Below are 20,750 nucleotides of genomic sequence, written 5' to 3'. Positions count from 1 at the left end.
CTCTGGCTGAGGTTGGGAAAGAAATGAAAGATCGGTAGATGTGCTCCAGCACTATCATCCACGTTTTAAACAGAGCACGCTCGCTGGTGACGACTGTTGTGACGGCAGTTCATACAGGGGATCACATACAAGTCGCAATCATGAGGAAATGTGAACAACCATGCAAAGGATTCAGATTTCACAAAAAAAAATCATAATTGAGCATTAAAGCCTGCAGTGTGATTGTAGTCTAAGATACACATGATCCAAAATGCAAGGGGTCCGATTTGCAGTTTCCACACTCAGTAAAGGCTTAAGGAGCTGTGCCAACTGGTGTGATGTGAAAATAGCCTTGAAAATATTTAAGTAGTTGATGCTTTCGTTTGCTGATATTAATGCAGATGCTGATTTTAGTTTGGCCAGACGTTGCCAATTGTAGAGCATGTTTCATGGTTGTTCCATCATTTACATTAATTTGTTTTCATTCTCCGATCTATTTGTCAACATCAGAGAATCATATATTGACTGGATGTTTCCATGTTGCAGCTGTATCACACCACAACTGCCTCAGATTTTTGCACCATATTGGCCCTTTAATTTCCTTCAGTTGTCACACAGTGTGTAAATACTCTCTCTGCATTTATCACACGCCCTCCGGGAGCAGTGGGCTGCACACACTAAGTGCCGCCAGGGGAGCATTCTGGGTTCAAGGGTTTTAGTTAAAAGTAATATTCTTTGCACTAGTGACCTTTGTGGCCTCTCATAAATGCGAACACGCTGCTTTCTAAACATGTGGTCAGCATTTTACATGACCTTTACCATAAGACAGTTTTGGGTCAACGCACAAAGATACATTATGGTTTGGCAACCCACAGCTCCAAAGCCATATGTAGCTCTTAAGTGCCCCCCATGCAACACATGTTTAGAGTGATGCAGTGCCAGGTAGGTGGCTGTTGAAAACAACACAGTGGATGAGTCTGGGAACATGGATCCCAAAGGGAAAAAAATCAAGATAGCTGATGAGAAGATTCAGGGAAGAATGGACCAAACCTTTCATTACCAATGCGGAAGGATTGCCAGCATGTTTGCTTTGAAATGAACAGTTGTCAAAAAATAAAATATATTAATAATTTGGAAAGGCCTTTCCAGGGAAGGCATGCTAAATATGCAGCCGACCACCAAGTTGGAAGTTGGGGGGAAAGTGTGATTGCAGAACTTCGGGATAAATTAGAGGAGCACAAAGAAAGATTTAAGAAGTGGATTGAATCTCGGAACTCCACTACTGCTGTTAGTTTTGTTGCAACCCGAGAAATAATAAAGCATGGGAAATAAATCAAACAGCGCTCTTTTGCAGGTATGTGAACTCTCTTCCATTTTTTTCAAATCCTCTAAATAAAAACAACCCAAAAAAATCAGATTTCTTTATTGTATTTCTGTAATTGCCTCAATGCAACAAAACATAATACATTAACACTTGAGGGAAGTTAAACTTAAAGCAAAAAATACTGTACAGCAGAGTAGTCACATGGAGTGTCATTTTCTCCTGGATAAACATTTAATCATGAATGCCTATTATATATTTATGCCCACAGGGTCATTGCTTAATGGGCTAAAACTGATAGAGCCTGTGTTGCCTTAGGAGGCTTATATGAGAATTTTACATTTGTTTTTTTTTCTTCTTTTTTTTGGTCCAGTATTGCTTTTTGAATACTTTGGGTTGCCGACCCCCCTCATTATACCATATAATGGAAAAATAGGACATTTTAAATCAACATAAAGCTCCTGCATTTGAAAGTGGTCCTGCTACAGCCATGAACAACGGTGTCACTTCAAATCAGACCTTTGCCTTCAGTTTCACACTGATGTCAACAATGAGCAGATACCCTGAATAATAGCAGGAGCTAATGTCTTCATCTGATTGAATAGAGAAATGCATTATAGACCAATAAAATTAAAGCAGGTTTCATCTGCCTGTTGATAATAATGAATCATAAGGTAGTAAAATAATTTTAGCACAAACTATATATATTTTTAAGTGGACGGTAACTTTAAGATTTCCTCTCAAAAAGGGTCAGAAATGCATCTGACTGCTTATTTCATATTCTTACTTCTTCTATATACACTCACCGGCCACTTTATTAGGTACCCCATGCTAGTAACGGGTTGGACCCCCTTTTGCCTTCAGAACTGCCTCAATTCTTCGTGGCATAGATTCAACAAGGTGCTTGAAGCATTCCTCAGGGAGTTTGGTCCATATTGACATGATGGCATCACACAGTTGCCGCAGATTTGTCGGCTGCACATCCATGATGCGAATCTCCCGTTCCACCACATCCCAAAGATGCTCTATTGGATTGAGATCTGGTGACTGTGGAGGCCATTTGAGTACAGTGAACTCATTGTCATGTTCAAGAAACCAGTCTGAGATGATTCCAGCTTTATGACATGCCGCATTATCCTGCTGAAAGTAGCCATTAGAAGTTGGGTACATTGTGGTCATAAAGGTTGCAGCAGAAATCGAGACTCATCAGACCAGGCAACGTTTTTCCAATCTTCTATTGTCCAATTTCGATGAGCTTGTGGAAATTGTAGCCTCAGTTTCCTGTTCTTAGCTGAAAGGAGTGGCACCCGGTGTGGTCTTCTGCTGCTGTAGCCCATCTGCCTCAAAGTTCAACTTACTGTGCGTTCAGAGATGCTCTTCTGCCCACCTTGGTTGTAACGGGTGGTTAATTGAGTCACTGTTGCCCTTCTATCAGCTCGAACCAGTCTGGCCATTCTCCTCTGACCTCTGGCATCAACAAGGCATTTCCGCCCACAGAACTGCCGCTCACTGGATGTTTTTTTTTTTTTCGGACCATTCTCTGTAAACCCTAGAGATGGTTGTGCGTGAAAATCCCAGTAGATCAGCAGTTTCTGAAATACTCAGACCAGCCCTTCTGGCACCAACAATCATGCCACGTTCAAAGTCACTCAAATCACCTTTCTTCCCCATACTGATGCTCGGTTTGAACTGCAGGAGATTGTCTTGACCATGTCTACATGCCTAAATGCACTGAGTTGCCGCCATGTGATTGGCTGCTTAGAAATTAAGTGTTAACGAGCAGTTGGACAGGTGTACCTAATAAAGTGGCCGGTGAGTGTATTTACTGATATATCACAATGTGCAGATAATGGGAACTATGGTGCTAATGTCTGATCACAGTGGTGAAACTTCCTGGATTAAGTGCTTTTATTCTGAAGGTCAAATCCTTTCCATTTAACTAACACTTTAATCAATTTAATCATTATGATAAGATTGAGGCAGGCTGTGTACTTTACAGACTGTTATATGTTTTCACCATAATAGCTCACATTTAATCTTTTACAACAATAATAATTTTATTAAGAGATGCAATAGTGAATTATGGCCATATAATATAACAGCTTGGTAATGTTCCACTGTATGCATCCATCTATTGCTTTTCACTGTGTTATTTTAATTGTTTGCTCTCCCTGATTGATTATTTTTATTTAACTGAAACGAGCAACAGTGTATTCAAAATCACTGAAAAAAAAAAAAAACTTAATGTGATCAATAGTTTGAGGGTTACTCTTGACTTTTTTATTTTTTAGAAAACTGCTGTTGCTAATTTAAAATAGATATGATGGGAGAAAATAGAATGCTTAATTTAAAGCAGGTGAATGTGTAAATCAATGATAAATTCATACTATTTAAAATGACCCTGGCTGCTGAAAAAAGCTTTAATAGTCTATGATGTTAAAAGAAAGAAACTTCCTAAAGTTGAAGGCAAAGTTTCAGGGTCTCATATAAGCTGCTGTATTATGAGGATGTTTCCTAACAGGCCACTTTTTGTGAGTTCATGAATTGAAGCTGTAGCTTTTATTGTAGTTTACCTTAATATTACACAGAGAAAACTGCAAGTGAACTTTAAGTAAACCAAAAAGCATCACTACAAACCGAGTAGTTTTTTTTTGTTGACAGTTGCCTGACAGGAGAGGGGGTATGAGAAAGGGGGAGAGACATGGGGCAAAGGACCACAGGTCAGATTCAAATTGTGGTCAGATGCGTTAAGGACTAAGGGCTCCATACATGGGATGTTCGCACTAACCACTGCACCACCAAAGCACGCCTCTTTACTCGGCTCTTTAATCACTTGTTTCTGTTTTTTGTTATACAAATACATGTACAGAAAACTAATAAAGGAAAGATGAAAGTTTCTTTAGTCTGACGAAATCAGACTGCACCTTCGGTGTTTTAGATAAGTTAGAAAAACAACAATAAATGAGTTACTTCCACAAAAATGAGTTTTATTTTTTTTCTGTCTCTAAATGTAGAATTTATCAAAAACAAGATTATTATGATCTTTTAACAATTCATGAAGCCATAAATGATGCCGTGGCTTTGTAAGCCTCTATAGATTAACAATAAAGTCAAGCCTTTACATGTCTGGCTCATGCTAAGGTACAATTATCAGATACTTATCTGATTATTGTACCTTATAACTAAAATAATTAAAAAAATATACTTCTCCAACTATTGTGCTGTGAAGGGAATAGGTGTTCCACACACCAAGGTTAGAAGTGTGTAAATTCACCCCAGAAGATTCTCACCAGTCAAAGACCTTGTGGCTGAAGCTTGTAAGGAAGTGGCATTATTCACATTAACACAGGCCTGCTTTGACTGCACAAAATCTGTCCATCAACCCAAAAAGCTTGCTCACCAGATGACTTGTTATCAGTTTTTGTGAGGACCTTTATCACATGCAACAAGAAAATACTTTAGTTTACTCATATCTGCACAGAAGCATGGAGCAGTCTTACAGCAGTGTTGAGTGGTATGAGATTTTAAAGTGTGCTGAAAAATGAACTGATATTACATGTAGTTGAGTCAGACTGGGTTTGAATTACTTTCTCGCTGATTACAAACCAATTTGGACCACTTCCTGCCAAGCATCTTATTTTTTTATATTTTGGTCTGCAAAACTGTATCATAAAGGTGTTCACATCTAGAGAGAAACATCACACAAAGGAGAAAAACAGACTTTTAAACACAGCAGGTGTGAAAATCGACCATCAGCCTTTAGGATTTTCTTAGCATTAGAGTATTAATTTTGCAAAGTGGGAAGTGTGAATTGCCACAAGACTGAAGATGAACAAAAAGTTTGATCATTTTCTTTTAGAGAAAATCATTAACCCCTTGAACCCTACGGACCCACCGGTGGGTCCAGCTGCTACGTGACCTCGTAATTTTACCAAACCCCCAGTATTGATGTAAAAAACATATTTGGCACAGTTTGGTGTCATTTATGGATAAGTGTGCCAAAATGGCCTCTCCGCCTAAGAAATTTCTCACTAATACCATTCTAAAATAAATATGATTCATCTGATTGAGTCCAAATTTGGTATATTTTTACACATTTAGATTTGAAAGTCTGTACTACTTTTTTGTGCTATAAATAATATTTTGGTAGTGTTTTGCAATGTTTATTTCAAAGAAAATTTTGGCGAGGTTCAAAAAATGCAAAATATTTTGTATTTTGTCCCTAATATTTCAGGCAGGGTCAAAGCTACAATGGTGCTGACACCAGAAAACCATTCTATGACATCTTACCTTTACAGACGTACCAAAAGTTTCTTCTTAAATCTAATAGCTTTGAGGCTATAAGTTATTTACTTTTGTGTGTTTTTGTCAGGCAGAAATTTATTTATACCCCCTTAGGGTGTAAGAGGTTAAATTATCTAAAATGACTTACTGAATGAAAGATGATACTGTTTGAGCCGACATTTAAGCAGCAGCGGTTTTTGAGACTGGAGTAATAGATGGAGATGAAATAATCATGCACCTGCTGAGTCAGCATCAACCTGTAAGCAAACTGACATGTGTGAATAAATGTGATGTGATGAATACATTAGTGGTAAGAACAGCTGGTAAATCTTTCAGCTCTGGATCCCAAAACTCACATCATGATAAACAGATGATGTTTGTCTTTATGTTTACTTTCAGTCACTGAATAGTTGCTCCCGCCAATGCTGAGAAGGGCAGTTAAACACAGAAGAATGCTTGTGTGGAAGAGACATATATCAGACATATTTCACTTCAATGTTGGACATAATACGCTTTATTAAGAAATAAATGAGAAATGTTCCATTAAGTGACATCATTTTAGTATTCACTCTCATTTTTGGAGACATTGGAAGGCAATTTATTCTGCACAAACTATACGTCTGAGACTTTGGTTTGTAATTTTTGTCAAATATCTCACCACATAGGTCTTAAGTTGTGAAACTACTACTTATGTTTTTACTCTTGGAATGCATTTTGATCAAACTTATCTAATAAGTTTAAGCTGGAAAGGGCAAAAAGTGACATCTTAGAATAAAAGTATGGCTTAAAAAAGAGCGTCTGGAAACTAGGGCGGCAGGATTTAGCTAAATATCAAAAAATGCTATTCATTTTTCCCCAAAATGGAAATTTTAGTTTGATTTGTCTTCTGCATTCACCACAGGAGTTATCTTCAGGGTTTTTCTTGTTTGAATGTCCTTAAAAGCTGTCTTGTGCACTGTCTATATTCACAAAACTTTTCTGTTGCTACGAAAATTACTTATATCTAGCATATTTACACCATATTCAGCATTCCCTCACCTGATGTTTGCCTGCAAACCCACATGAAGAATTATGCTGTTCGAAAGAAGGTTATTATCTTACTTCATAAAATGTCACTTGACCAAAAATTGAGCTGTTTATATATTGTATTTTTTTTGTGTGTGTGCATATATTGCAAATGCACTAAATTGTTCAGCCTTACCTGAAACCATAAATCACCATGAAATACTTGTGCTTGTTACTGAACTGTTTGTAATGACTTTAATCTGTTCTTAAAACACACAAAGTGAGGACATCAGCGCATATTTTATCATTAAAAAACCAAAAGTTAGTGTTGCATAACATTGCTGCTTCTTATTTAGACATTTTGTTATTCTTTATTCCTTATTTGAATCTCTTACTCAGACTATTACCTCTTGGTAAACATTTCAGATCAATGTTTCAGCAAGGAGCAAGGGTGGCAGGCATGATAGGATGTATTGCTTTGTTATTAACTGGGAAAAAAGCCATTATTGTTATCACATTTAGAGCAAGAGCTGACTGAATTGATGAAGTAGGAAAAGAAAAAAAGCTCTACATTATGCACAAAACATATCTGTGCGTAATAGGCGGAAATACATGCATCTTGATTTGAGTGCTTATTAAACTGACGAGGATGAAAAATGGACAGGTAATGGTGGGCTGATATCTTCAAACTAAAAAAAGCCACTGCGTAGGTGGCCCATGCAAAGATACCTCTTTAAAGTATAAAAGAAAAGACTGGAGACATATTACCACCAAATTTCCTTTTATTTCTCATATTCTTAAATGTAGATACTCTCTGGCTCTGTTTAAAGTCTTATTTTTCCTGGGTTGATTGAGTGAATTTTAGTGTGCAACTAGTATCAATTGCAGATATATGATAGACAGGTATGGGTAGAAAAAAAAACTAAAATAAATTATCACTTTATCCCAATTAAATAAATCTGAACCTCTTATTTGTATATTTCTATTTTGAAAACTAAGTCCTGTTGCAAGAACCAATATTTTACAAATTACTGAAGCAAAACTTATCAACGCAGACGTAAAAACTCTTATGAAAAAATCACATTGCCAATTGGACAGTACTTAGTTTTCTATGACATATCAATTTGCTGGAGGAAAAAAGAAAGTGTGACTGTTACTTTCTCCTGTGCATTCATTTCCTCATCTTATGCATCATCGTTTCCATAAAACCTACATCTTCATTTGTGCAAGTTGTCGAAGAAGATGTAGGTCTGTGTTGATTTGGCCATATGGCTTCCATGGTGTAAAATATGCAGTGACAAAGTAAACTGACTCCTAGAGTTAATACAACAACAGCTGGAGTAAAGTATACACTACATAGAGTTCTAATTTAGCACCAATTCCTAGTGGGATGCCTTCCCAGTGTTATTTTAACACTGCAAAAATATCCTGTGTTGGAGCATTATTATGCTAATTTTACTGCCCTCACCTAATAAACTTCTGAAACATTGCTTTAAATGGCCATACGGTTAAATTTAGGTAATTAGCTGTGTTTGCCATTTTCTTTCGGATTTTTACTTCATGTTAACCACTTGCATAGATTCATGTTCTAATATTTGATCAAATATCTTTTGATTAGATGCTACATATTATAATATATGATCATATTAAATATCATGTCTTTCATATGTTTTTGTGTGAACACATGTTCAAGTTTCTGTGTGTTAGGACGACAGATGATGGTGTAATCAAAGCTCCATTATGGTCAAACAGCTACCTTTGCTTACATAATGAATAAATTCACAGCAATATATATATTCAAAAACTAAGAATTTAGTGGTAAAAAAAGATTCAGGTGCAAAAACTTTTAACTAAGCTACTGAAACCTAACTAAAAACTGGAATGCATTCAAACCAATTCACAAAAATAAACAAAGATCATATATTATACTAAACAATATCATGTGATTAATCCTGATAGAATAACAATTGGTTATGAACCCTGTTATGGCAAAGAAAACCCAATATTCATTCCAGGAAATGTATTCAGTCGACAGAGTGAACAAAGTATGAATGATCCATGTTTTATACAAAGAAGCTAACGCCTAACTGCCACGAGTTAACTCTTTTTAACTGACTCGTCAATAATAATAATAATAATAAGTGGATCAGAAAACCCATAGAATTACTTGTAGGAATTCTTTTATGTTTATCCCAGATCAGGGATTGGTCGGTGGAGCAGCGGGCTCAGCAGATTTGCCAAGACTTCCCTCTTCCCAGACACCACCTCCAACTCTATTTAGGGAATCCTGAGGAATTCTAGGCAATACACATTGTACCTCCAGCATGTCCTGGGCCTCCACCTGGTGGGACGTGCCTGGAACACCTGCAGGATGGGACTGTAAACAAATGCCCCAGCCACCTTAACAATTTCTTCTTGTCGTGGACAGAAAATAGCTCTTCTCCAAGCCCTTGCTGAATGGAAGAGCCCCTTCACTAGAGCCAAAACTACACAACCTCCCTTCCTGCCTATGTCAGGTCAGTTGCAAACCCCATCTGCTTGTCCATGAAAAGGCCAACAACCCCAACCCTATTTCTGACATTTTGCAATGAAAAAGCTTCCTTGATGGGAAGCCAAACGTCTTTAATCTTGGAAACAAAGTCCAGTGGATTGTTTTGTAACTTTTTGGAATGACTATAACCCGAATGAGGTCGGTTAAGAGAGAATTGGAGTTGCTTCGTATTTTGAGAGTGTCTTCCCCATGCAGACAATGGCTAAAGGGCTGGTTGTACTCCCGCAAGAGTTTGTCGCAGTGAGCTTGTCGCAGATATGATGCAGATATTTTTTTAATTTAATTTAATTTTAAAGCTTTAATATCAAAGTCTTAATTTTTAATTATGTGAGTGAGAAGCAGCGTTTTTAAGCCGAGCTGAGGGATCTTTGGCTGATTAATAGCTTATGCCTTTTTAGCAGCTGGAGTTTTATCATCTTAGCATCTTATCCATTATCTGTACCCCCTTGATGCTGTTCAGGGGCATGCAGGGATGTCTCTAATATCTTGCAGCCACTGAGTGAAAGGCAGGGTTCAACCTGAGTATATTGATGGCTAACATAGTGACAGATGGCAAACAAGCATCTGAACTGCACAGGAAACAACAGTACCTTTGAGAATTTACTAGTTTTCTCCTTTGAATCATCTTGATCTGTATTATATTTGAATACTTTAAGACAGAAGTTTTAAATTGTATCTTTGGTATAATTTTTCGTTTGAATAAATTAAACTAGAGAAGTCCATCCATAAGAAAAGCAGAATCACACTCATCTCTACTCTAGTGCTTTAACTTTCCCTCTGTGCCCTTGAGCTTCAGTTTATTGAATAATTAATTGCTAGTTCAGACTCATTTACACACAATACATGCATGAACTCTCCGGTGCTCATACACTTACACACAAAGCTTTTCGTCTCAACTTAAGAGTCTTCCTTAATATTTGCCTCTCATTTAGTTAATAGTTCATCTGTGGGTTTCAGTGCCCCTTGGATGCTGATGTTTTTTTCACCAAGGTGCTGCTTCACCTTGGTGCCTTACCTCACCTTGCTGTTATTTATTATGATTTGTCTTTTTTTTTACTTCACTCAAATAGCAGGTTGGCTGAAAAATATTTATGGACTTAAGGCAGCTTGTACATCTTAAAAATGCTTTAGTACGGGGTGGAGATGTTTAAAGCAGCATTAGGCTACAAAATAATCATCCAGAGCTGTTCATTAAGATAGGAACATTTACCACAGTAGGACAAATGTGAATCTTGCAAGACATAGTGGTCCACCAAAAACCCCAGGCAAGGAAACACAGACATTAATCAGAAAGAGGTCAAGCATTAAGGGATAAATTCTAAAGGAGTTGTAAAATAGATCTGTGTATGGGATATCAGTCATACAGCCTTCAAACCCAGCCTTTTTAGATGGACCAGAAGAAAAGCATTTCTAAAAGAAAGATGCAATAAGTCCTGGGTGTAGTTTACCACAAGCCATGTAGGGGACACAAAAAAACCAAGAAGGAGGACATTTGGTCAGAGCAGAAAAACCCTAAACTTTTACTCTTAATAATCCCGTACTCATCATAACCATGGTGAAACATGGTAGTGACAGAATAATGCTGATGGCATGCTTTTATGGAGCAGGGGCAGGGAACTCTGTCAGGTTTCTGGCAAGATAAACAGGCCAAATAGAGAAAACTGTGAGAGAAAAACTATATGAAAGGTAGTTTCCTAAAAAAAAAAAATCATCAATATGGTGTAAAATTTCATAAAATGAATAGAAATCTCACCCGGCCTTATACACATTAATGATTAGGAAGAGATAAAATGTTGAAAAAAACGATGCCGTATTGATCATTTTCATGGCACTCAATGTGCTCACAGCCATTTTAACATGTCTTTGTGTTGTCTGTCAGAGAGAAGATGCCGTTCCACCATGTGACGGCAGGCCTGCTCTACAAGGGGAACTACCTGAGCCGTTCGCTGTCCGACAGCGACAGCGATGTTCTGGCCACCATATCTGTTGAGGAGCTCGATGGTAAAACTTTTTAATTATAAACATTATAAACTTTTAACATTATGTAAAGATCAACCTGATGAATTTGCTTCAGGACAGATTTATTTAGTGCCTTCTAGTGAGTCTATGGATATTTTTTGTCATTTTCATTGTTTTTTGGGGGATAATAAGGTGATATGTTTTTGTTATCAAAGGCTGCTTTTGTAACAGTTTGACCAATTTGCAACACATTTATTGTTGCAGGGTAGCTCAGGCTCGTATTTTCTGTCAAAAACAAAAACACTTTTAGGAAAACTGCTTGACCTGAAATGTAACGTTGCATACTAATTAACATAAACCAAAATGTTATCTGCTTTGCTACACTTCGTGCCAGGTTAGGATCAAAGCTACAACAAAATCCTAAGGAACAGGATTACCTGACAGTGAAAAGCTGCAAGAATGTTGAGTTTAAAGAAATAAATATAACTTTATTTGGCCAGAAGACTGGGAAGTACATGCATTTCTGTGGGGCAATAAGTTGTTACTTTGTTGAAATAACCTTTGCTTTTCTGCAAAGTGCCAAACCTGCAGTAGCCACAAGCTATGTCCTAGATCCAGAACTTGTTTTGTATTTTAAAGGTCAAATTGGGGGAACTATAAGCTATGGAGGTAATCTATGAATGATGTAACATAAACCTGTCTTGCTTTGTTTGTAATGCTAATTTGCTCACACGGATAATAATGTCTTACCGTATAATTTCTATTTTGTTGCTTTCTCTCTCTCTCTGTCTCTCTCTTTATAAACCTTTTGTTTTCGAGCCTGTCTGGGACTAATCACTCGGCTCTGTACAACATAAACCTGATCAATAACAGTCTGCTGGAGTCAGCAGCAGCAGCACCCTCACAGGCAGCTAGAAAGCTAGACTGCCCCCTCATTCCGAAAATATTAATCCACTGATGCAGCATTAAGCTGCCGCCTGGAAAATTGGCAGCCCCGTGCATGGTAATGGCCAGATACTCTGTCAGGGTCAAGCTTTAATATGCATGAAGGGACCTGCAAAATATGAATTTCTCACTTCGTGTCTGAATGGGTTTGTGTTATTTGGCAGGTAAGAAAATGTTGGTAGTGAAGAGGATTCATATGGGTTCCATTTGAAAACACTCTGGTTGGCTAATTGCTTCATGTCAACAGTATAATTACTGTAGAAGCATTTACCGTATACTTCATGTTGGATTGATGGCATCACAATACGCCTGAAGGTGTGAAATAGATGCGTTATTGGTTTGAAAGGGCTGAAAGGAGAACAGAGTCTCTGGTGCTTCAAACTATTTACTTCTGTCTATTTTCTATAGGACAAAAATAAGATAACGTGTATTGTGGTTGATGGCAGGTGACTTCTTACAGAGGTGTCACAGTGCTGTTTTGATGCTTCTGTTATGTAAATGGCTACAAGAACCCTGGAGAAATCTTAGCCTTGTATGGAAATCCATCACACTGATGAGCATTATTCATAGGAGATAATTTAATGTTTTGAATCATAACAAAAAGTTAAACTTATACTCCAGGTGGCCATCAAGCAATCCCGCGTTTCCTAGAACAGAAATTGCAGAACCACAGATTAATGACACCTGACTCTGAAGCAATGGGCCCTTCGTTTGCTGCAGACTCAGAGGAATTCCAGCAGTGCCAATCAATAGGAACTATAGCAGAGACCTATGGGACCCCCTTTCAGGTGGTGCATGTTTGTTTGACACTCCTTTTTGTTTTATCATCTGATTGGGCCCTCTGTGTGCATCCTTACTGCAACCAGACATTTACCACTCCAAGGTTAAAGGTGAAAGTACTTTGGGGACCAGAATGGTTCCCTGAAAATAATCAATCTAAGCTGCAGATAGCAACATTTCATCAGTCATTCAACAGTTAGATCAGACAAGTTAATCCTGCCAATCTATGAGCTACACAGTGGTGTCAAAAGTACACACATTTGTTACTTAAGTAGAAGTATATATACTGCAGTTGAAGTATCAACTTGACCTCTTTACTCAAGTAAAAGTGAAAAAGTATGTGCTCCAAAAACTACTGAAAGTATAAAAGTATAAAGTAACCTTTAAAAAACAGCCAGATGGCACTGTAAGTAACAAACTTTAGACACTGAACATTAAACCGAAGCCAAGAGTAACGAGTAAAATGTTTGTTTTAAAAATATGAGGAATAGAAAGTACAGATAGTCGTGTGAAAATGTAATGATTAGAATTCAGAAGTAGGAAGAAAAATATGTAATGGAGTAAAGTATAGATACCTAAAAAGTGTACTTAAGTACATTAATGAGGTATTTGTACTTAGTTACTTGACACCTCTGGAGCTACAACAGTTGGGGACACTAGATCTGCTTTTTCTTCTGTCAAAGAACAATCATTAGTTTATTTCTTACATTTCTAAAAGCCTGTGCATCTTTTCTATTGTTTGCCATATACTGTAAATGGCCTGTTTCATTACAAGAAAACTATTTGGCTACTATGTTTTTTTGTTGCAGGGTGTATCTGTAATACTTTTCGCCTGGTAATATTTTTAATTAAAGTACAAAAATAAATTCATTTGAGGTAATACCAGTGGAATTTCTTTTCCCACTTGTGTACTGTACATACTTCTTTTCCATAGTTTTAAGCAGCCGCTCTGTGGGAGGAGAGATCATCAATGATGCAGATCTCCCAGACAGGTCCTTCCTTAGATTCTCTGACTGCTTGATGTTCCATTTCAAGCTGCCAAAAGTTCAAATTTTCCAACTTCTTTGTCTGCTGCTATGAATGAGCTTAAACGCTAAAAATGCTAAGAATGTGCTTCAGGACTCTCAACGCCCCTTGAAGGTTGTCCCCCAGAGACCTTGTGTGCAGCTGGACACCCCTGATGCTCAAAAAATTTATTTTGGTGTGAATGCACCATAAGAGTATCTAAAGGAGAGAAGGTGGCAGAAATGAAGGGAGTGTTTGTCTGATTTACTGTCTAAATAAGGATCTTTAACAACCATACAAATAGTGTTATAGAGATAAGATACATTTTATAATCCCTTATAGAGGAAAACTAAATAGTTTCAGCAGGGCTACTGTAGGGGTTAAAAGTCAAGCTCTAGGAATGTAATTTTATTGAGGACAAATGCCAGTGGTCCTTGAAACATGGGAGGCTCAATGCTCTTAGTCAAATCCAAACGTAACATATTGCAATAAAATATGATGAGCGCATAACACACATTACTATAACAGGTGAGAAGCTGTTGTGAAATAATAAACTCCACAAACCATTGCAAGATTTCATCACAAGACAACTTTTGAGAGTGAAAGATCACCTTTTTCGTCTTGTTTCATGAGTAAAAGTTTCCGTCTGTTTGGCCACTGTCATTCAAATCTTATGGCGTGTTCTGCCAATCAGCAGCGAGAAGCCAGCTTAACGACCAGCCCATGCTCAATAGACCCCTGGCTGTGACCCCAGGGCTCTACTTTCTTGCTGATGGCTTTAATGCATGAAGCCCCAAGCCTGAATAGGGATTTTGCATACACAGTACGGCTCCAGAGTGGAATGGACACAGATTGGGCTCAACAGCTGGGACATCCTCATGAAATAAAGCACATTAACACTAGGGATGCACGATATTGGGATTTTGGCCGATATCCGATATGCCGATATTTTAAAACTCGTGTAGCCGATAACCGATATCGATACTGATGTTAAAGCTAAGTAGTCATTGAAAATAGCAGTTTTGTTATCCATTTCTGACACTTTGAAAAATGATATACTCAAATATATTTTCATATGCTGATATCAAATAGATTTTTAAAAACGCGGTATCGATCTATTTTACTTTCAAAATCTCGTGAAATTTCATCGTTCTGTTACAAACTCTCGTGATATTTTGCTAATTCTTGTGAGATTTTGTTAGTAAAACAGATCGATACCGCGTCAATATATCAACATATAAAAATATGGCAAAATTTCGTGAATTTTCGGGGGATTTCGTAGCATAACTTAAGCAGAAATTAAATATAAAAGACCTGAATAGCCAATGCATGTTAGAACTTCTAAATATTTCCCTGACATTGCTGTTGAAACTAGAAGCACAGCTGGTCTGTTAGATTTAAATAGGGATTGGTCATGCAAATCATTATCACCATCTGGCCAACAGTGTGTTACACTTCCTTTTTTGTTACATCCCTGACCCGTCGAGTACCTCCCTGACCCATGGAGGCATGGACTCCACTAAAGTTGTGCTGTGGTATCTGTCACCAAGATTTTGGCAGCTGATACTTAAGGTCCCCTAAGTTGTGAGCTGGTGCTTCAGTGGATCTGAAATGTTTATACAGCACATCCTACAAATACTCAACCAGATTGAGATTTGGGAAATTTGATTGTCATGAAAACAGCTTTAATATGTTTTGTCTTCCCCAAACCAAAAGCAAAAAGCTACAGCAGCCATTATAGTGCTTTCACACTGAAGTCGTTACGGGGGCCAAAGCATCTGACTTACATGAAAAGTCTATTGGGGACCTCATCAAGAGCTTTCTAGCTTTCTGGCCTCCGAGCATCCGAGAATTCAACGCTTGAGTTCAGAAATGTAAACTTTTGCTGCAGAGACAACCAATCAGAAAAGCTGATCAAGGAGTTCTTTTTGGGAGACAGACTCTGCAATGCAAGCTGTTCTACAGAGCTGTCTGCATAAGAAAAATAAATAATTATTAAGGGGTTAAATTCCAAATAAAAAAAAACGGTAGAATGGATTATGTACAAGAAAAAGAGAGCAAGCTTTGATAATTATTATCACACTAAAACATTTTTCTTTTAAAGTGGGAAAAGAGTTTATAAATATACAAATTAACTAAAAATGTTCTAACCTCTTGACAAAATATATATATAAAGAGATTGTGTATTCTGGGGCTCCCAATCACAACAAACGGCAGCGAGAAATCATCAGTAGGCTGACCAATGCAGAGAGCTTTCAGGGGGGATTTCCAGCACTGCAGTCCTCCGCCAGTATGCAAGAATTGCATATTTTAGCAGGATTATAATCCTGACAAACGGACTACACAGATTCATTTTTTGGGGTGGACTTTCTTGCTTAAAAACATGTGGAAACAAATTTTCCCACTCACCAAAGTAAGTAAAGCCAAGCTGCTCTCTGCTTGTAGCTACAGAACAAAGCAGGTAAACAACCAGAGCGTTGAAGTGCCAAAAGCATCGTGACCAGAGTTTGACCCAGCGTCAAAATTTTGGCGTTTGAGTGTTTTGACACCCAGATCACGTTTGGTGTGAATGCACCTTTAGAGAGTACCAACAAGTGTGTGAGGTCTGCTAAAATGTGTGAAACTCACATCTATATGAATGACTGACTTCCGAGCAAAACAATAGCCACATCATCTTGATGTGGCTATCCGCTTTTTCTCTCCTTTATGCATCCTAGGATCAAATGATTATCAGGCAGATATAAATACCAATAAATCAGTCCTCACCACAGTCTACCATTGCTCTCTGGTTCAGTTCTGCTACATCCATGCCCATTTGTGTTGCTTTTTCCTACACTTAAAAAACATATTATAATTATTTGCACGCAAATTTTTTAAGTAGAATTTAATGCTGCATTATCAGATAACACTCACTTGCCATTATCAAGAAAATTTTACTTTCCATAACACATAAGAGTTGTGAAGATATTAAGTAACCTTTACTTAATCACATCCAAGTTGTAAGTTAGGTACACTAGTTTTTACTGAACTTAAAAATACAGAGTAGAAATGATGACGAATACTGAAATAGAGTTTACTGCACCAAAAAGTCACTTTTTTCAGTGTAGAGGACAGCTGTCAGAATGAGTACCATAACAGACCTGTAGCTGTGCAGCCCTAGTGCATCAAACAGAGATGAAGTGTTTCTTTTCTCTTTCAGAACCAACATTAGCTTCTTTAGTATACTGAGGTTTTGTGTTTGATTGGAACACAGGGGTGAGCAACAAACATCCATCAGGGAGTGCTGTTCATCCATTACTTTGCTGTCAAGCTTATCTCTGTTCCCTCCTTGGATCATTGCAGATCAGAAACCCATTTAAAAAGACTTCCTCTTTTGGAGATACTCAGACCCCGTTGTTTGGTATTTAAAATGCGTTTGCTCAAATTCACGGTTATCCTAATCCCCTCTACTAAAAAAAATCCTTAAAATTATTTCTGTGGATTAAAATCATCATGGGTTTCATCCTGGTGTTTCCAGTAACAGGTAACATGACAGAGCAGATCCAGCCACGTCTTAATTGAAGGGAGTGATGGGCAGCAGGAAGATAAAATTCATACATCAAAGCCAGAATGATGAAAGGAACTAGAGGTAGGAATTTTTAACACATGTCTGACAGTCACAGACAGGTCGAGCAGATGAAACATGTGACTCATCTTACACACTCCCACCATCTTGGAATGTCAAAAAGCTGAATAATGAACCACCCAGACGTCCGTACCGCCGTAGAAAAGTTCCTTTAGTACAAATGCATCACTGAAATACCAATGTAGCTGAAAAAAAGGACAAACCAATGCCTTAACAATTCGATTGAAATAGGCTGTTTTCCTTCTGTAACATTCTACAGTCTGTCCAGAGTAGTCCATTAGTTAAATTTTTGTCATATCTCTTTGCCATCCGTACTTGTTTTTATAAGATTAGGTGGAAAAGGTTAACAGATTCAGTTGGAAAACTAGGCATCAGCTGCATTTGATTTCAGCGACTTCGTCTTTTGAACGCCGTGAAAATCGGGAGGCCGGAAGAGTTGGTCTATAGATCCATGCAGGCCCAGCCTTCTACCTGCTGCCACGGCACCTTACTCAGTGTACTCTCTGTCACCTAGCAACCATGACAGTTGACTCAGAGCAGGCAAAGATTGGATGCAGAGCTACTTACTACTGTTCTTTTTTATAAATTCATTTCTGAGGAGCTTCAGCAGCAGCAGTACCGTCATTGCAGATATCAGATTTGTAGCTCATACACTGCAGAGATAATGGATTCTGTTCTTTAATGTCAGTCAAACCCATTTGCACAGGGACAGATAAAACCTTTCAATAAACCAAACATTACTCGCAACATATCTGACTCACTAACCATTGATAATGACATTTTTTTTTATTTACGATGAAATTATTCACATACTTGTATTATAATAAACTACACTTAAACTCTTCACCACTGTTCGTCACCATTTCCCTTTTTACTCTGAGCACGGAGCAGTCGGCTTGCTTGGCGTGCAATGAATCATGAGATACCCAAGGCCACAGAAGATACCGTGGTCCTTCCAAACGGGTTAAAACACGGTTGTATTTGCCTGCCGCATAAGGAGGAGTCTTCCATTTCAAACAGACCATGGAGCAATGCTATGTATTACATAATTACCCGACGAATCTGGCCCTCAGAGCCATCCACTGTGGCCTACACTTTCTTTTGGGGTTTCAAAATCAACTTGGCAAGTTTTTGTGCACATAAAAAGAAACCTGACTTCCGTTTTCCAAGCAACAACCACAAGATGTATAGGGAATACTTAGAGGGGAGGAAAGGGAGCGAACCCAACAAGCATAATGGGGATTTGGATAAGTGCTCATATGTAACCTATAATTCAAAGTAAATAAAGAGAAATCACGTTGCAATAGTGCAAAGAGACAGATTTGTTTCTAGCAGATTATCTGACTACCCTCAGTATCAGAAGTTTATTGTTTCATCAGAGACAGCTTGTGTCTGAACAGCCTCTGACCAGGATGAGTGGGCTCAGCAGAGATGTTATTTGCTTTGTCCTAAAGTCATGGATAGAGAAGGGGGCAGTCCTCTCTGCAGAAATAATACCAATGGAGTTTGGACCTGTCCTGTTGGCAAATGATTAACACTAGGCAGAAGATTTATTTATATTTTCTCACCTTCATGTTGGTACAAACAGGGGCGGATCTAGAGGCTTGGTCAGGGGCGCCATCTGGCAAAAGTAGTTCTTTCTAAACCAGAGGGTGGCAGCAATGATACAATACTTTCAAGAAGAATATCCTACTTTTACATTTTAAAATTAGCAGTTACAAAAAAGTGACTACAAAAATACCACAATTAACTCTTTATAATAATACATTACAGTCATGGAGGACGAATAAACAATTATTGCTCTTATGAGAATTCGTTTTTTTAATTTATTGGGAGGAGTTTGTCATTGCTGCTATCGAAGAGTCTCTAAAGATAAAAATTGACTGCTCAACACATTCTATGTATGTATTATGGAGAACCATGCATTCATTTAAACAGCACAGATGAATCAATAGGTATGTGTGTAGCTTTACTGGTAAGGGCCTCATGACTGTCTGCTCCGATTTATTTGGAAAATATAGATTTAGGTTCATTGTGATCAGTATTGGTTGATCCTAACCTGGTTTCAGTGTCTATTAGGTTTTGGGCACCAATCTAAGGGAACAGTTACCTTTAAAAAAAATGGCCAACTTTGAATATTCTTTCCCTTTTTCACTAATAAATGCAGTCATTATATGATACTTTTCTGTATTCACTGTCACTAACATTGTCTGGATGTGAATAATTTAAAGCTACAGTGTGTAATTTTCAGCGACATCTAATGTCCAGACTGCAGACTGCAGCAACATGAACATCTCCCCCCCACCGCTTCTCCCCCCCAACAGTACGGCGAGCGTTACGGGACAAAATGTCTTCCACGACGTCCGCATCACCTACCTTCTCAAGTGATGAGGTTTGTTTACATAGATAATTTTACAGATAGTATTTCATTAGTCTGTGTAGGGTATAGATTTCAGTACCGTCTCAGTTCATCTCTCTCAACTTGCCATAGTTACTTTGGAGCGTAATGGGCGATCTCGCAATCGCTAGTTTGTTGGCTCTGCGCTGCCGTAGCGCAAAGATGTCTGCCTCCATGGCTGCGAGACCCGCTCCTATGTAATTATAAATAACGAATTCTAAGGCAACGCAAATATTAAGGTTAAGAGGCTGAGCTCGTAGATGATGATAAATAACATAGTTATGTATAATATATTACATTTCTGACTGTATATCCCTGTAATTATTACACACTGTAGCCTTAAGTATTAATGAAAACTGTTATGGTTCTCCCATTTTAGACTTCTATTTGAGTTTCTTTTTGAGTTTTCATTGACCTATGCCATTCTGTTTTGTTTTGGTTTCTTTTCCATTGAGTGTTATATTCAAGTCCAGGGGTCTCAAACTCAACTCATCTTTCAGGGGTCTCAAAATGGTTCCAGAAAGGGCCGTGTGGCTGCAGGTTTCCTTTCCAATCAAGCAATAGCACACCAGACTCCATTCATCTCATCAACTGAGTGCAATCTGAACATGATGACTTGATGAGATGAACGGAGGCTGGTGTGCGATTGCTTGGTTGGAAAGAAAACCTGCAGCCACACGGCCCTTTCTGGAACCATTTTTAGACCCCTGAAAGATGAGTTGCATTTTTTGAGTTACTCTCTGTTTCCCCCTTGTCACAGTCTCCTTTCCCCTAGCTCCCTTCTAGTTACTTCTATCCTCACCTGCTCTATGTCAGCCGATTGGCCCATTCTTTGATCTGTCCCCCATATAAACACCTCCCCTGCCGTTCCACATTGCTGGTTTCTTCTTACTTGGCT

The 20,750-nt window shown here is 38.1% G+C and overlaps 1 protein-coding gene across 2 annotated transcripts in view; it reads left to right on the top strand.

Moving 5' to 3' along the window:
* caln1 (calneuron 1) overlaps positions 1–20,750 on the top strand; it is a 110,600-nt gene that overhangs the window by 7,630 nt on the left and 82,220 nt on the right. For both annotated transcript variants that reach the window (XM_038285965.1, XM_038285964.1), the window contains exon 2: positions 11,020–11,141. In XM_038285965.1, coding sequence (XP_038141893.1) covers positions 11,027–11,141 — 115 coding nt within the window. In that variant the 5' untranslated portion in view covers positions 11,020–11,026. The remainder of the gene's footprint in view (positions 1–11,019; positions 11,142–20,750) is intronic.

The sequence above is a fragment of the Cyprinodon tularosa genome, unplaced genomic scaffold (assembly GCF_016077235.1).
Source record: "Cyprinodon tularosa strain WSP-4 unplaced genomic scaffold, ASM1607723v1 ctg218, whole genome shotgun sequence".
Classification (NCBI taxonomy): Eukaryota; Metazoa; Chordata; class Actinopteri; order Cyprinodontiformes; family Cyprinodontidae; genus Cyprinodon; species Cyprinodon tularosa.
The sequence above is the reverse complement of the archived record's forward strand: the minus strand, read 5'-3'. Positions and strand labels throughout refer to the sequence as shown.